General features: G+C 35.8%; 1 protein-coding gene across 6 annotated transcripts in view; it reads right to left on the reverse strand.

Moving 5' to 3' along the window:
• CNKSR2 (connector enhancer of kinase suppressor of Ras 2) overlaps nt 1-17195 on the reverse strand; it is a 258125-nt gene that overhangs the window by 77772 nt on the left and 163158 nt on the right. For 4 of the 6 annotated variants that reach the window (XM_067724238.1, XM_067724241.1, XM_067724237.1 and 1 more), the window contains 2 exons: nt 9190-9279; nt 7348-7562 (listed from right to left, as the gene is read on the reverse strand). In XM_067724238.1, the coding sequence (XP_067580339.1) occupies nt 7348-7562; nt 9190-9279 (305 nt within the window). The remainder of the gene's footprint in view (nt 1-7347; nt 7563-9189; nt 9280-17195) is intronic. The other 2 variants (XM_067724242.1, XM_067724239.1) reach the window with 1 other exon arrangement.

The raw sequence follows: 17195 nt of genomic DNA on the forward strand, positions 1-17195 counted from the left end.
TTCATGGACTTGCATTCTATAAAACTGTTTCATATTTATAGACAAGAAAAGCCAAGATTTCATTCCTTCTACTTTTTAAAACCACATAACCGTATTTAAGGCAGTGGGTCTCAACAAGTTTTGATTGTGACCCTCTTAGGCCAGTAGGCCTTGTGGTCCATTTGTCCCTACTTTCCAATGGAAAATTAACTAGGTGATACCAATAGAATATGACTGTAAGTACTGTAGGGTATGGATAATTCATAGTATCATTTTTAGAAAATCTGGGTAATGTGAATTACAACATGCTAGAAGGTAAAGCAAGCAACCTAAAGCAAACTAAGGTCAATAATCTAATGATAATATATAATTAAAAAAAGCAACTGAAAACTATAGGTAACTTAAGAAAATCCTGCTGATGTACCAATATAGCATTCCTCCTGAAAACTGTGGGAACCAGAACCATCTACACTTGGGCTTGAGCAATAAGAGCACCACTGTACTGTTGGTTGCATGGATACTAGGCATCTTGGAAAAATAGTGAATTAGAATATTGAGTAAACTCTACTAATGCATTATTTTATGATTATTCAATTTATAACCTTTTAAACTCATTTAGTAAGTTACTAATAAGCAATATCTAGTCACAAGTGAAAATTAAAGTCTGTGAAATTACGTGTTATTTGCCCATAAGAATCAAAGGAAGGACTGTCATTTCTGCATAAAGCCTCAGTCACCAGGAGCCGTTTGCTAAGGACAGCCCAATAGTTTGAGAATCACCACTCTAGGGAAGTGCTCCAGTGGGAAACACGTGTCACAGTCCAGGCTGTTCCCATGTAGGCTTTGCCAGTGCTACTACGAATTTGGCATTAACACTCTAGAAATTGTGAAGTCATCCACAGGAACCAGAGAATACATATGATATAAATACAATAATATTTAGAATGGATATCTGCATGCACCCCGCTGAGGAGAAACATCATGTCACACTGTACCATGGCTGTCATCTAGGTGAGTAAAGTCAAAGCGTGGAGAAAGTGGTTATTATAAACAATTGTTAGCTCAGAGATGGTTATCTAGCCACTGAAACTAACTGCCCTCTTATTTTAGCTACATTGATCCTGAAACAATGCAGCTAAGACAGGCCTATATTAGACAAACCAATCTTTATAACTGTAGATAAATTTAATTATAAATGTTTATAGGCTGCCAATATAGCATATTTTTCATCTTCGTGATAATAATAGCTCTGGCTTCTCTAATAGATGGTAAAATCCTTATGAGTAGACATGACTTTACATGACTTTATTCATCTAAAAATGTGAGTTTTGGAGTCAGACTGCTTGTACTCATATTTCAAGTCTGCTACTTTCTGGCTGTATGACCATGAGCAAGGTAAACTCTGTGTTTCAGTTCTTCAAAATAGATATAATAATAGTAGCAACCTCAGAAGGTCAATTTGAAGGTTCAATGAGATAACGTATGTAAGTTCTTAGCATAGGACCTTAGTAAGCAATAGGTAAATGTTAGCTATTATTATTAGTAGCAGTGGCAATATTATTATTATTTATATATATTCCACAGCACTTATTGGGCCTTCAAGATAGTTGGCACTACTAGAATTGCTGTTGAGTTTCTGCTAAATTATGTTATTTTTTGAGGGGCAATTTGAAACACTTGGGATAAATGATAAATACTTCTATATATTTAATTTTTTAAATAAACAAACAAAAGACTTTGAGATTTAAATATTTCACAAAGAAAAGTATTTTCCCTTTCTCATTATTGTGTGTAGGCAGAGAAAAAGTCTAAACATGAGTAAGTGGGGTAAGATGGTAATGGGAGTAAATATTAAATCAAGAAATCTTCCATTTACATGAAATAACAGCATAGAATTGAACAAGTTTACTGTTGATGGTAGTCTTGCCCAGCTGGTGTATGAGAGAGAAACTCTGCCAATGTTCAAATCCCAGCTCCACCACTTAACTGCTTATTGTTAGTGCCTCAGCTTCCTAATCTGTAAAATGGGGATAATACCAGCACCTTTCCTCATAGGTTTTTTACGAGGATTAAGTGAGTTAAAATTTGCAAATTACTTACAATAGTGTCTGTTTCATAATGTTTATTTACTTGTTAAATTTTTAAAAATAAGATGTCTTTTAACAGCTCTCCACCTCCTTCCTCCAGAAGCTCCACCAAAAATCCTTTCACAATTTGATGGAAATGGCTAAGAGTACTTATCAGAAGTGAAATAGTAACTGAGTGTTTGCAGTTATATCCTAAATAACTAAGACAAGCCAATGTTGGAATGTTATGAAACAAATCATCCAGATTTTTTAACACCTACTCAAAATCTGTTTTACATAAGCCACCTAAAATCACATTATTCAGTTTATGAAAGTGTACCTGCATGTTGCCTAGATCCATATCAAATTTTACTTTTCTGGCTTCTCAGCATGTAGATTTAAAATAAATTATTATTTTGTTTATGGATTTAGTTCAGCAGCTTTAATGTGAGAGCAAGGTGCCATATGTATATCATATTAAGCAAAAAAAAAGTCCTGATTCTAATCATCCCTTATCTAAAGGCTTTCATCACTACATTTGGATTTCACACACACACACACACACACACACACACACATCAGACACTGCTGTCTGCCTTTGCTTCATGTGCTCTCAGGTCAGATGAGGGTTTTGGCAGCTAACAACTCCAGTTTCAGACAGAGAATCAGTGAGTAGGTAAAATAAAGTTATACTCTTTTGAAAAATACCATCACATGCTTGGCTGACAGGCATAATGCGACCTCCATAATGAGAGGGCAGTGATAGGAAGAGAGCAAGAACTAGCTGGAGTGGAGGAGATGAGGCCAGGCTGAGGGGGAGCTAATCCTGTTGCCCTGGTGGCACCTGTGGAGCAGAGCAGTCTTGTAAATCACCCTGATTAAAGGTACAAACTGGGACCTGCTTTGAGAGGGAGCCCAACATGGTGAGTGTAAATTACTAGGTGATTCCAATACTCTCTTAAATGGGTGGGTGGTCAGAGTTAGGCTCCACATGGTCTGTCGTCTGTATCAGTAAACCAGCCAAACCCTCGTTGGAGGAGGCGCCAGTAAGGGCAGAGTTCCCATCTTTGGAGTGAAATGGAAACCTAATCGATAAAACAAAGTAGAATTTAGTCATGTGGACTAGACAAACATGATAGAAGACATTCAGAGCCCTATGCCTCTCCCCAGGCACATGGGACACTGAGCCTATGGTAATAGGTTCCTGGTGGTTCCCACTCTGAACACACCCCAACTGAAGGTCGGCTTGTACTGGGCAGGGCTGGTCATGGAGGTGGCTCTTGTTTTTGCAGGCTGAGGACATCAGCTGAGAGATACTGAGAAAGGCATTGAAGTTCCTGTCACATTTCACTCACTCATTCATTCATTTATTCATCACATTTTTATTGAGCACTTGTAAGGTACTAGATTTAAACTAGGTACTAAAATATAGTGCTGAACAAAATGGAGAAACTATCCTTTCCTGTCATGGACACGGACATGCCCTCTCTACCATATATAGTGAAGAAAGATACTAAGCAGATAATCACACAAATAAATACGTAATTATGAATCGTAAGAAAGTTTTCAAAGAAAATATACAGGGTGCTAAGAGACTATAATAGGAGAAACTGATTTAGTTTAGGGTGTGGTGGTCAGGGAAAGTCTCTCTGCAAATTCAGGTTTAGATAGGAGTCAGCCAGGGGGAAAGATGGGGTAGAAGCATTCTCAGTAGAGGGAGGGACATGTCAAAAAGGAAAGAGGTGGCAAAGACTGGTTATAATTAGGGTAGTTAGAGCATAGTGAATGATTTCTTTTCAAATAAGTTTAAGAAAAATACATAAATTGGAATAACAAATATATGGAATTAATAAAAAATAAAATTATGTATTTTACAATACCATAAACTTTTAAATCTTCTTTATTATTATATAAACATTTCTGCTATAATTGCTAAGAGGAATGAGTCATGCTGAAGTCAAACTGTATTTGCCTGGCTTTGTGTATTATTAGGCTGCTTTCCAGAATAGACTAACGGGGATTATAATCTAGGAGCTTAAAAAGGAACACCCTGCACACACACACACACCTTTAGTAAATTGTTTAAGGGTATTTAATGCTGATATGATCCTGCTATTAAATTCAACTAAATTTTCTCCAAATTTCAACCCAGACCACATGGAACTAGTATTATGATAGCAGCCTTACGAAACTCATTATTCCATCTTTATAATCCTCTTCCACTTAAGTCCTATTTCATTAAAAATAGTTGTGCTATCCAAAGGAATAATTGGTAAGAATGAAGATTAATGGTTCATCATGAAGGTGATTGGATTACATATTGATACTGATCTTGTGTTTCTAAAAAAATTAACATAAGTAAACATTTTTTATTTTAAATAAGTACATATATACAGATTAAAAAATAAAACAAAAATTCCTGTGAAATATAAAAAGCAATCATTTAAATATATTTTATTTTGCCTCCCAGGTCCAGGCAATTTTAACTATAGTACCCTGTAGTCTCAGTAATATATCATGCTGAATAACTACTTGTGTTTTATAACAGCAGTAGCTCTGTATGTTTTTCTGAACTTAATAAAAAAATAGTAATATAGAGCAAAAGAGAAACCTGGGTAGAAATCAATCCACCTACGAGAAATGTTATTAAAATCAACATATGAGCGCACATGTTTCTTCAAGTGAACTTTTTCAAAATTCACTCATTTAGTTATTAAAGCACTAATTCATTTGTGTATGTAATGCCTACCATGCATGGAGGACCAGGGCAGAGTGTGGAAAGATCCCTGCAGTAGGTGGTTTGGGTTCTAGTTCTTACTCTTACACTGTTTTGCAACACAGCTTTGGGTAAATCACTTTTTTGAGTTTTGAGTTTTGTCATTTGCAAACACGGTTGTTGTGAGGTTTAGAAGACGTAACAAATGTGGAAACTCCCTTGATAACTGTAAAAGTACTAAATAAATGCAAGTAAAGTCCTCTAAGGAACTTAAGAGTCTAATAAAAAACTCACCAATGAATGTTCTTTCTTTTTGAACACTGGTTATAGACATTGAACATACACTTTGGGGCTAACAATTATTTAGCTTCTTTTAAACCAGAGAATAGTTAGAAAATGTCCAGCTTTTCACTCTGAAATTAGTGGGTTAGTGTTACATGGGAGGACTTCCTCCATGATTAACAATATTCCTTACCCTGTGCTGTCTCTCTGTTAAAAATTAGTTGGGATAAATATCATGTATCTGGGAAATCCCTGTTACAGACTCAGGATATAGAATAAAAATAGGAGGCAAAAGTAGGCTCTGCTTTCTTTCTTGGAATAAACTTCTAGAAGTGAAGTTACTAGACCAGGTTCTTTGCACACTTAACTAAATAATGCCTTTCAGAAAGGTGGTAACAATTTATAGATAATACTAGATAATACTCACAATATTCCTGATTAGCAGTTTTACCTTTTACTATCTTCCATAATTTAATTACTCAAAATTCACAAGACTCAGCTATTTTCCTTCCTCACGCAGTATATTCCTGTCTGGACGTGCACGACAGGATGGCACAGGCTGAGTGTTTAAATGAGCCTTCAATGGCTTACCGTTCCTCTTACGGCAAATCCAAACAGTTTAATAGTTTACACGCTCTGGGTGAAGTGGCCTCTTCTTTCCTCTCTAGCTTCATCTCTCACTACCAGCTTCTCTCTTGAATAGGCCAGCTGTCTCTTATGTTTAGATCTTTGTTCAGGCTATTACTTCTGACTAGAACACCAGCTTCTCAGTGTGAAGATAGCATTTCTGACTAGTGATAGCAAAAGTGGCCCCCACCATACAGCTATGAGTATTGATTTCAGAATGACTGCAAATGTCTACGGAAAAAATAATAACCTGATTTGCCACTTATTCAAAGTAGCAGGTTTTGATATGTGCATTATTCTCTTGGAGAGGAAGAGGCTGGTGGTATGTAATGGGGGACAGGAGAGGATAGAGAACGAGCACCCAAGAGTGCTAACTGCACTCCTATGTCAACCCAAATATGAAAACATATTTCTTCATTTTCATTTTATGAGAGACCTAGCGAATAAGTAATTAGATGATTTAAAAGATATACTCAGGAAAGCAACTCAACTATGAGTTGTTAAAATCTTTCACATCTTGTATATCTAGATGGTCTGTCTTCCACAGCAGTGACAGATTAAATTTTTTGATGCTGTATACACTAAGCACAGTTGTTCAACTCACTTAAAAGCCTGTAGTCCATATTTTTCAAGGGCTTCTAATAAGAAGCACAACAAACTCCCTTTTAACCAAAATGTCATAAAATGGGTTGACTTTGTGATTTGAATGTTTTGGCTAACAAGATTCTCAGACTCCACAATGCCATTGTCCTAGTTTCTCATCATCCATCTGGCCTTAATGGCCCTGCCTTTGGTCTCACATCTCTTGATTGATGCTCTGCACCAGAGAGATCCTATAGGCCAATCTCATCATGCAAGTCCCCAGGTCAAAATTCTTCAGTAGCTCTTTATTACTACAGGAAAGAGCCTAAGTACTTTATCATAAAATTCCTGATCTAAGCCCCACCTACTTCTCTAGGGTCCCATCTACTGCCCCTTCTCACATGCTTTCCTTCAACTTTTAATGAACCAGTAATTTTGAGCCACATGAAGTCCGTGGAACATGCCATATTTGCACACATTTGTGGCACACTTTCATACGCCTTCCCACAAAAATACTGCTTTTCACTCTTCACCCAAATGCTCCCCATTCTGAAGCCTCTTCTCACTTCCCAAGAAGGCAAAGGCCGTTCTCCTACACTTCTTGCACCCACCCATTACAAACTGTATTGGGACTCTCGGTGTGTCTTTCTTTCCATATTACGGTGTGCTGTCTTCTCATTTTTACCTCGAGAACCATGCTCTAAGTCTAGTGCATAGTAGATGTTCATTTTTAAATGAAATCATAAATATATTAAAAATCTTATCTTTAATGTTGAACTTTACAGCTATTCATTTACTGTGTATTATCACACTAATGATTAATCAGCTAATTATTAGTCTCCATAAATTCTGTGCATATTAATTTATTTCATTAAAAATATAACCTGCTACAACACACGAACTCATTAAACATATGAACTGAAGAACAAAGCAATAAGCCATCATTTTTTTAAAACGTATTTTTCAGGGCATAACATCTAAATTTAGGATCTTTTGTGAAAATCTGACAAGAGGATAAAAATAAATAATCTGGAATTTACCAAAAAGAGTCTGCCAATGAAAGTATTATCATAGAGTCTTTGAAATTTTACTTACATGGTATAGTGTGGCCTCCGGCACAGGGGTGCCCATGATATCTTGTCTCAGTGCATCCATTTGCAAACTAGGTAGCAATGAATAGTGAGTCGGGCTACTACTCTTATCACCCTTCTTTTTAGACTTCTTCCCTGTGTCTTTTTTGCTGTTTCTCTGAAACATGTATTCTTCTTGAGCAATTTTTTCATTGCTCATATATCGGAGTAGAGAGTTTTCTATATAAAAGAAGATAAATAGACCAATGTAAATACGCAAATATTCCAAAGTTCCTATTCTTCCTTAATTGTACTATGAGATTTTGTTTCAGAAATGTAACTTGACTTCATTTATGAAATACCTTTGTAGTGAAAATATAGAGGATCTTAATTATTTGGGATCATAGGGAAACAGGAAATAGATAGCCTATAGATTATTTCTCCAAGTTTTAGGTCTGAACAAACTATATCAGAATCACCTGCGGAAGTTGAATCAGAAGTTCTGGGTGTGTGGCTCATAAAATTTTTAACAAGCTCCCCCAGGGAGATTCTGCAAAAATTTGATGACAAACACTGACGTATGGCAGGCTAGGGAGCATCCTTGGAGAAGTTAAAACCCACACTATGGACCAACAGTGAGGAAACTTAGTTCATAAAACCTATGCTTAAATTGATAGCCAGAACTATCAATTGTAACTATTAGTACAGTGCTTCATAAGGCCTTTTTCCCCCAAGATGTCACTATCATATCAACTCCCAAAAGAGTGACTCAGAGAAGGCATATAAGTGTTTCCCTTTTTATATTTTTCTTGGTTAATTCTATAAAACAAATGAGGTTAGAAACTGAAGTTTGGAAGACGGAATGAATACATAGATGTAAAGGAATCTGTCAATGTTCCTGTATTTACCAACACTTTCAGAAATTCTCGCTCCATGAAACAAGTGTTAAGAAGTCTAATGAAGCAGATAGTCATGCTTACTTATCCCTGTGTAGTCTGTGGATCTGTGTATTAATGAAATAAATTCTGCACACTGGCTAGAAATAACAGGCAAGTGGGTTAAACATGTTATAAAGGAAGCTTAGTGACTTTAGGTTCTATGAAAAGTTTTTTGCTTTGTTTTGAATAATTTTATTTTTCATCTATAACCTTAGGGATCTCATTTCAGAAAATGCAAGTAGCAGCATGACCCACTGGGCCCACCATATCCACACTTGGTCGAATCCCATTTAGTAGCAAAACTTCCAGTTGCTCTCTTTACTGCTCACCTCAATGGCAGGATAAGTGAACATAAAAACTTACTTTTGGTAGATACTTCAAGTGTAGCCCACCCCCAAGTAAGAAGATAACCCTGAACAGCAAACAGAAGAGAAAAAAAAGCAAAGCAGTTTTTTTTTTCCATTTCTATATGGTTTTCATTAGAGTCACTGGCCCAGTTTCTATTAGTTTTTACCCATGTGCTTCAAAGCTCAATTTAACGTTATATTAATACAATAGTAGTGAGGTTGGCATTGCGGACCAATGGGGACTGATCACAAACTCTTTCTATTTGTTGAACTTAATTCTTTTATGCAGTTTCACACTTCTGACCTTGTTTTCCAAGTATTAACTTTCAAATAACACTCAGATATTAATTTTTTACACTGTACTTATCTACCCTGAATCCCTTAGGAGGCATTCAGAGAAGATATCTACTTAATAACAGATCAAGATAGTTAAAGGTTAGTCTGAGTTGGTTTGGGTGTATCATAAAGTCAATGAGAGAATGAATAGTTTTCCACTGAAGCCACAACATCCTATTTAAAAAACATTTAAATTTGCTTTTTGTTTCAACAACCCAGCCTACACTGAAATTCTAGAACACTTACCTCTTCTACTATCTCTCTTCATCTTATTTGGATCTTCATAGTCCCCCACCCAATTATATTCCACTGGCATAGATATAGGTCGTAGCTTGCCTAAACACAGAGAACAAAATTCACATCACATTGTTTTTCTTCCCCACGTCCGCTCAAACTTAAACGGACTTTTAGCTACAGTCTGCAAAACACACTCACTCATATGCAACATTATGGTTGGCATTTGTGAAGGTGAAAAATATGTGTGTTTTGAGCCAGAAGGTGAAACTGCCTGTGGCAATTGGCCAGATGATAATGCAAACTTAAGGCACTTTTTATAAATAATAAAGAAAAGCCTAGGTTTGCTCTCTTAGGAGCCCCAGGCTTTAAGAATGTGGCCCTTTACAAAGAGGATCATCATTTTAGTGATTTCATTTTCAATAACTGGATCTGTCTTATTCCCCAATGCCCAAGTGTCTTTATCTTGATAGCCAATCTCCAGGATAGTAGCTCCTTGGGTTTAACCTGCCTGCCAGAACATTAACCCATCATTTCATGTTGGAACACCACAATACTAACTTCCCATCTTCACTGCCTCCTAACTCCTATCTGCTTTTTGGATACCACTATTCTTCAGCAATATGGCTATACTCTCTTTTATGACCTAAAGCTGGGTCTGCCCCAAGCATCTCTTGCTATTGTGAACTCTAGTTTCTAGTTCCAAGTAATCATTGTTTTGGCCTGTCCCATTTCCCTCTGGGTCTGTGTTCTTACTAAAAAGCATTTTAATTTTACTTTAGCAAGCAGAACTCATGGCACAGACTTTAAGGATAGCTTTTCGGTGAGGCTGCAGTGTATTATTTCTGACCAACTTGAAATTCTTGAAGCACAAAACAGCCAAAAGAAAATCATACTGAAGTTTAAAAAGGATACCTAGCACAAAGTCTGGCATACAAATTTACTAACCAACATTACAGTTGGCCTTTGTGAAGGTTAATAAATTCTGAATGAATGAAAATTAAAGACTCATGTGGGACTGGGTCATAATAATAATGATGATTATGATGATCATGATAATAGTACTAACATGTATATATCATTTACCATATGCCACATATTGTCTAAGGGTTTTATAAGTATTAAATTGTTTAATTATCAAAATTATGAGAAATACACTATTACCCTCATTCTACCAGATGAAGAGCCTGGGACAGGTTATGTAATTTACCCAAGGACACACAGTAGGTAAGTGTGTAGTACCAGGGTTCAAACCTAGGCACTGAAACACTACTTCTGTAGTAATTTTTGGTGACTTCAATATTCACCCTCCAATATTTTGGCCTCTCAGTTTCTTGAGGTTCTCTCCTCCACCCATTCTTGTGGTCATATGCTTAATCTTGTCACCTGCAAAGGCTGTAATTCTTCCCAGTACTCCAATTTCCTACCACCTTCTGTATTTTTAGCACACCCCCTACAGCACTCCAACAATTCTTCCTCCTTTAATCTACCAATCTTCCCACCTTTCAACACCTCCTGGTCACTGTATGTCCTCTTCACTTCGCTCCTTGCCCAGATACATTTCACAATCAAATTGCTATGAACACTCCATGGAGTTAAAAAAATCCATCAAGATACTTCTTTCTCATTATGTTCTTAAGGAAAATGTGCCAATCTTATGGCATTTTATTATGTATGCTGATACAGCTTACTTAGTATATTTTCCTAAGCTCTTTGAAAGTCTGAGGATGAACTAGACATGATAAAATTATTATTATTATTGTTATTTTTTTTTTTTTTTGCAGTACGCGGGCCTCTCACTGTTGTGGCCTCTCCCGTTGCGGAGCACAGGCTCCGGACGCGCAGGCTCAGTGGCCATGGCTCACGGGCCCAGCCGCTCCGCGGCACGTGGGATCTTCCCGGACCGGGGCACGAACCCGTGTCCCCTGCATCGGCAGGCAGACTCTCAACCACTGTGCCACCAGGGAAGCCCTAGACATGATAAAATTATTAATGGGCCCCCCAACGAAGTATTTATTTAATGGCTTCCTTTCAAGGTGTGCAAACAACTTTATAAATGATCATCTCAGTTTCCAAATTTTCATGGGGTAGATTTCTGCAATTTTACAGAGGGAATTTGGGTAAGCTGATGCACGTCAATATATTCTGCCCATCCAGGGTGGCATAAAGGTTTTAGGAAAGGTCTCACTTTGTCATGTCTATTCAACTGCTTTCCAAAATCAGTCCTCCAGCTTTTCAATGTTATGAGTGCTATATTTTCAAAGTTCTTACAACTCATTTCTTTAGAATCTGGTTTTAAGGATAAACTCCATTTCAGCATGGGCACTGAAACTGAAATAGTTAACAGCTCTAACACTGTTTCTACATGTCACTAAGAAAATCTTTTGAAAAGTGAAAAATCCAACAAATAAGCGTTGTTTTAACTTTCTCTCGCTAAGAAAGAAAATAGTCTGATAGTTTTTGAAGAATTGATTGGTTGTTTGGAGTCAAATAAATGTGCACAAAAACAGGAAGAAACTTCTCACAGAATACAAAATATATAATTGTATTCGTTGTATTTTACATCATATTCTCTGAGATTTTCATGGAACTAAGCCATGAAAGAATGTAATTAAGCCTTTGCTATGTCTGGTTATATCATTCACCATAGGAAAAAAATTTGCAGAAGGTTTAAACACTGACTTTTTATGGAGTGATTTTTTTTTTTAAACAGAAGTATACTGTATATTACTGATACAAAATTGAGGAAAATACATTGAACCAGACAAAAAACTGAGATAAAAAGTCTTAATTAAAATTTACTTTTATAGGGACATCAAGTTTTTGCTTTTACTAGTTAATAAAGCTGTGAATTTTAGCAATGCAAATCAAAATAAGTATTTTTAAAAGTAAAGTGTATTATTTGTTTAGTTATAACAAATATTGTTGCTTATAAACAATGCTTTTATAAATTTTTTATTGTGCTAAAGTATTGAAATAGATTTAGTAAACAACAGTCTTTGGCAAATTAAAAAATAGACAATGGCTTAAATTATTTCTAATTTTAAATATATAGATCTTTGATTGCAGCTTGGAAATGCTTGCCACTGTGTATTTATAGCAGTGTTTTAATTTCATAACAGCAAAGTTCAAATGGAAAAAAATCTTTATGGTTTGATGCTATAGTGATGCTAAGAAAAAGAGTTCTACATGCATTATTGCTAGATTTAAATCAAATGTACACTATTATTAATACAGGCAAAGTATTTTTATGCTCGTATGACCTTTTAAGCCTTATTAAACACATCTGACTCATTCCGACGTAATTGTGCATAAATTAGTAATAAATCTCTGAAAAATAATTTGGAAAATTGAAAGGTATCTCTTTATGTAATAACGCTATTTACTAATTCATAAGGAAAATTAATAATAGTCCAGAATATAGTAAAAACATGAAGATAAAAGCCCATTTAAAAATTTTGCTGACTACTTCCTCTTACAGAAATTTTTTATTCCTTTAAGCATGAAACATTTATTAATTATAGAGTTCATTTGACACATCATCATAAACCTTGTGATAAATCTGTGCTAGTATCTCATAGTTAAATTATTATTCTGTTACTTGGCTTTTCATATCTGTTGTACATCTGGAGCATTCTAACTGAGATCTCTATAGAGGCAGGAAATGTGCACTGTATTTCTTATTGTAGTCTAATAAATGTTCAAGAAGTCAAAGATAAATACTTTTGGATTTTGTTTGAATTTTATTCTGAAATTAATGGCAAGTAGCTTTTTAAAAATAATGAACTATATTTAGCTGCAATTAAACACAAACAGAACCTTAAATATAATTTAAAGAATATTTAGCACAGGGAACTATAATTCAATATCTTGTAATAATCTATAATGGAAAAGAATTCAAAAAAGAATCTATACATATCTATACATATATATGTACAGATATGTATATATATATATATATATATACACACACACAACTGAATCACTTTGCTGTACACTTGAAACTAACACAACATTGTACATTAACTATACTTCAATATAAAAATGGTTAAAAAATAAAATAAAGATATATTAAATCTAAAAAGAAAAAGCAGATAGGAGTTTTAGAAAGTCCAGGAACAAGCCAAACTAAACAGCATATTATAAGGGACATGTGTAAATTGATAAAAACTACTCTAAAAAAGCAAAGAAACAATAAATAGATAATTCTGGAGAGTAGTGATATTAACAAGATAGGGTTGGACAGGGATCCACTGTTGGAAGCAAAGACAATGGTTAATATTCCAATTATTGGCAGGTTGCCAGAAGAACCAACCATGTGATTAGAGGGTTGGAACTTTCAGTCCTATCCCCCACCCCCCCACAACCTCCAGAGATGGGAGGGGGCTGGAGATTGAGTTTAATCACCAAGGACCAATTATTCAATCAATTGTGCCTATGCAATGAAGCCTCCATAAAAACCAAAAAAGGACAGGGTTTGGAGAGCTTCCAGGCTGCTGAACAGGTGGAGATGCTAGGAGAGTGGCGCACCTAGGGAGGGCATGGAAGCTCCAAGCCCTTGCCCCATGCCTTGCCCTATACATCTCTCCCATCTGGCTGTTCCCGAGTTATATCCTTTTATAATAAACTGGTAATCTACTAAGAAAAAAAAAAAGAATACTGATGTGATGGAATGCCTTATAATGATCTAATACTCTGTTTTAATATGAAATTGCTATGTTTTAATACTAGTGTACAGAATTGCTTGAAAATAAACCAACTTTTTCCTTAGACAGTAAAGCATTTTCAATGCTATTACAAATGCTACAGTGCTCTTTGGCAGAGTTAATTGCTCACTCTCTTGGGCTCCCTTAGCTCTTCCCTAGTGCCTTTTGTATATATGATCCTTAATTATACTGTATTGTATCTGTCTGTTTATGGGTTTTTCTACTTTTTGGCAGGAACTTACATATCTTTGTTATGGAAGTTCCTGGCAAAGATTCTGACCCAGAGCAAGTATTCATTAAATTTCTTTTGAATGCTTGAATGAAAGGATGCTAGACATTAGGGAGATCCCAAATTACTGGACTGTTCACTGGATTCTACTCCCTCTTTCTTACTCAAGGGCATCTCTTGAGCAATTCTACCTTACTTGCTCCTGTAGCATCAATTTTTCCCTTTCGACCCAATGATTCCCACTAGCATACAAACATGCTGTAATTTCTCTAACCTTAAAAAAAAAAAACCCTTCTTCAACAATAAACAGCCACCCCGCTACCACTTTATTTCTCTGGTCCCCTTAAGAGAAAGACTCCTAAAGTCTCACTTCTATTCTCAGTCTCCAATTTCCCTCCTCCTCTTTTTCTTCCTAGCTTTACTGAGGTATGATTGACAAATTCAAATGTTATACATTAAGGCTGTACAGCATGACTTTTTAAGGTTTGCAATGTGATTATACACACACACACACACACACACACACACTGTGAAATGATTACCACAATCAAGTTACCACATCCTTCACCTCATATAGTTACCATCTGCATGTGTGTGCGTGTGTATGTGTGGTGAGAACACTTAAGATCTACTCTCTTAGCAAAATTCAAGTATACAATGGAAAACATTAGAGTGGTTCCTCAAAAAATTAAATATAGAACTTCCATAGGATCCAGCAACCCTACTTCTGGGTATATATCCAAAGGAAATGAAATCAGTCTGTCTAAGAGATATCTGCACTCTCATGTTCATTGTAACACTGTTTACAATAGCTAAGATATGGAAACAAAACAAGTGTCCATCAGTAGATGAATAAATAAAGAAAATGTGGTATATGTATACAATGGAATATTACTCTGCCATAAAAAGAAGGAAAGCTTGCCATCTGTGATGACATGGATGAAACTGAAGGACATTATGCTTAGTGAAATAAGCCAGACACAAAAAGACAAATACTGTATGATCTCACTTATATGTGGAATTTCCTCCTCTCTCTTGAACCTTCTCCAATTAAGCTCTTGCCCCCTGAACTCCACTAAAACTACTACTGTCAGGGTCACTAGTGCTTCCATGTTGCTAAATCCAATAGACAATTCTCAGAACCCTTGACTTTTCTGATCCGTCTGCAACATTTGACACAGAGGATTATTCCCTTCTTGAAACACTTTCTTTACCTGGCACCCAGGATTCTGTCTTCCTCTGGTTTTTGTCTCCTCTTCTCTTCCTAATCTCACATGCACCCTTCAGAGCTAAGCAAAAATGTCATTTCCTCAGGGATACTCTCCTTGACCTTGTTCTAGGTTGGGTTCCTCTATGTTTGTTTTTATTTTCTTTTGTAGCTTTTTTAAAATAGCATGCCAGTTATAGTCAAATAAGTATTTATTAAATTAGTTGCTTCAATTCTGTCCCTATTCTAGAATGTAAATTTCACAAAGGAACAAAAATTTCTCTGTCTACCCGTGGTATTCCCAGCACTTAGCACAGTGCCTTAAACATAGTAACAGTTCAATATTTGTTAACTGATTACTTGTTAAGAAAGTAAACAGGGGACCTTCCTCATTCATTGGACTAAAAAGGTCCAAGCTATACCGTTAGTTTCTATTTTCAGTTTCCTTCCCCTTCCTTCCTGTCAACTTTCCATTCCCCTCCTTTTCACTTTCCCTCCCTCACTTCCTTCTAAGGAACCTGACCAACCACTTTCATTATTCTAACAAATTGAGCCTAACAGAGCTGTTTCGTAATCAAGCCAGAACTAGAAGTCCTGCCTCCTGATTTCTTATCTAGAAACATTCCCATATTAAGCTACCCATGATGTATGCTGAAATACTACTGAATTGCTGCCTTTTTCAATTGTATCCCTCCCCTACCTTTTAAAAACTCTGTCCCCAACATGCTAAAATCATTAAGTTTCAGGGTGATATACAGCATCCGAGAAGTAATCTTCTCAATTACAGTTGTCAAAGAGTTGAAAAAAAAGACTGCAGAGAAATTTCTCCTTACGTCTGATATATCCTTTAATGCTCACAAAAGAAGCTTTCTCTAGAGGCTAAGGAGAAAAAATATATACATACACACATATACACATCTGTTCTGAATATTTTAGCCAATATTTTGATGAAAATGAGTGTATTAAGGAATGTTAAGCTATAAGCATGCCACATACATGCCATCAAACTCCCCACATACCAGACAGAAAAATTGCTTTCAGATGGTTGACTGCATTTCTAGGAAAACATCCCGAGATTATTTAAGGTAGGTAGAGAATCACACATTTAAAGAGGAGTAAAACTGAATTAAGTGGAAAGTCAGTAATTTTTTAAGGATAAAGGCAACATATCTGGATCTAGTAAAATAAGTAAAAACTGGGCACTCTGATCCCTAGGGCCATATTTTTAAATTTTCATTTCTGGATAAAAGAGCTTGGGGAAAAAGTGGCTTGTAAACATCACAATGTGATGATTATTTAAGTACTGGATTTAATGCCTTATAATATAAATCAAATACAAACCTAATGATTATTAATTTGAAATCGTCTCAGTTGCATTAATGGAGAACAAAAACAATTAAAATCTCATTTCAAAGAATAAGCTACATCTTGTTTGTGAATTTTCCTATCGCTTCCTAAAGGTGATCTAGACTTTAAATGGGGACTCACATAAAAATTGTTGAAGGAGAAAATTTTGAACTGCATCAAAAATTATAGGGAACTTTTAACACCTGATTCCAAGGCTAATTACATTTTGAATCAAATTACATTCTACCAAGAGAGCAAATGTGCTGTACACACTGGAGTTCAGAAAGGTTATTTTAGTCGAAATGCTGCCACTGTGCATAGAGACGGGGAAGGATTCACATGGTTTAAATACTGTCTAAGCGGCAAAAGAGTTCTGGGTTCTCTTTTGAAGGCTCTGGTGGGTAAAAAAACAATGAGCTCTGCTAAATACTTTTGCCCCCTGCTGTGCTCAGCAATACAACTGTGGGAAAGAAAGATGATGTGGGATAAATAGTATTTGGTTAAAAACATCCCATTTTCAAGTTAAAAA

The sequence above is a fragment of the Pseudorca crassidens genome, chromosome X (genome assembly GCF_039906515.1).
Source record: "Pseudorca crassidens isolate mPseCra1 chromosome X, mPseCra1.hap1, whole genome shotgun sequence".
Classification (NCBI taxonomy): Eukaryota; Metazoa; Chordata; class Mammalia; order Artiodactyla; family Delphinidae; genus Pseudorca; species Pseudorca crassidens.